Consider the following 233-nt stretch of genomic DNA (forward strand, 5'->3'; position numbering starts at 1 on the left):
CGCGGAGGTTGGTACCGTCTTGCTGAAGCTGGTCATGTCCGGCGAGAAGACCAACTCCTTGGGGCAGAAGCTGCCGCAGAAGGGGGACGTGGAGATGCTGTGCGGTGGTCCCCCGTGCCAGGGTTTCAGCGGCATGAACCGCTTCAACTCCCGCACCTACTCCAAGTTTAAGAACTCCCTGGTGGTCTCCTTCCTCAGGTGAGCAGAGGGAGGTGGCGAGGAGCTGCGGGCGC

General features: G+C 62.7%; 1 protein-coding gene across 1 annotated transcript in view; it reads left to right on the top strand.

Annotated features, from left to right (window-relative positions):
• Positions 1–34: 34 nt before the first annotated feature.
• The window catches only part of LOC104512746 (DNA (cytosine-5)-methyltransferase 1-like), a gene marked incomplete at its 3' end in the record, with an annotated part of 2,218 nt that continues 2,019 nt past the window's right edge, over positions 35–233 (top strand). The window contains exon 1 of the mRNA XM_010155845.1: positions 35–198. Within this exon, the coding sequence (XP_010154147.1) occupies positions 35–198 (164 nt within the window). The remainder of the gene's footprint in view (positions 199–233) is intronic.

The sequence above is a fragment of the Eurypyga helias genome, unplaced genomic scaffold (assembly GCF_000690775.1).
Source record: "Eurypyga helias isolate BGI_N326 unplaced genomic scaffold, ASM69077v1 scaffold27447, whole genome shotgun sequence".
Lineage (NCBI taxonomy): Eukaryota > Metazoa > Chordata > Aves > Eurypygiformes > Eurypygidae > Eurypyga > Eurypyga helias.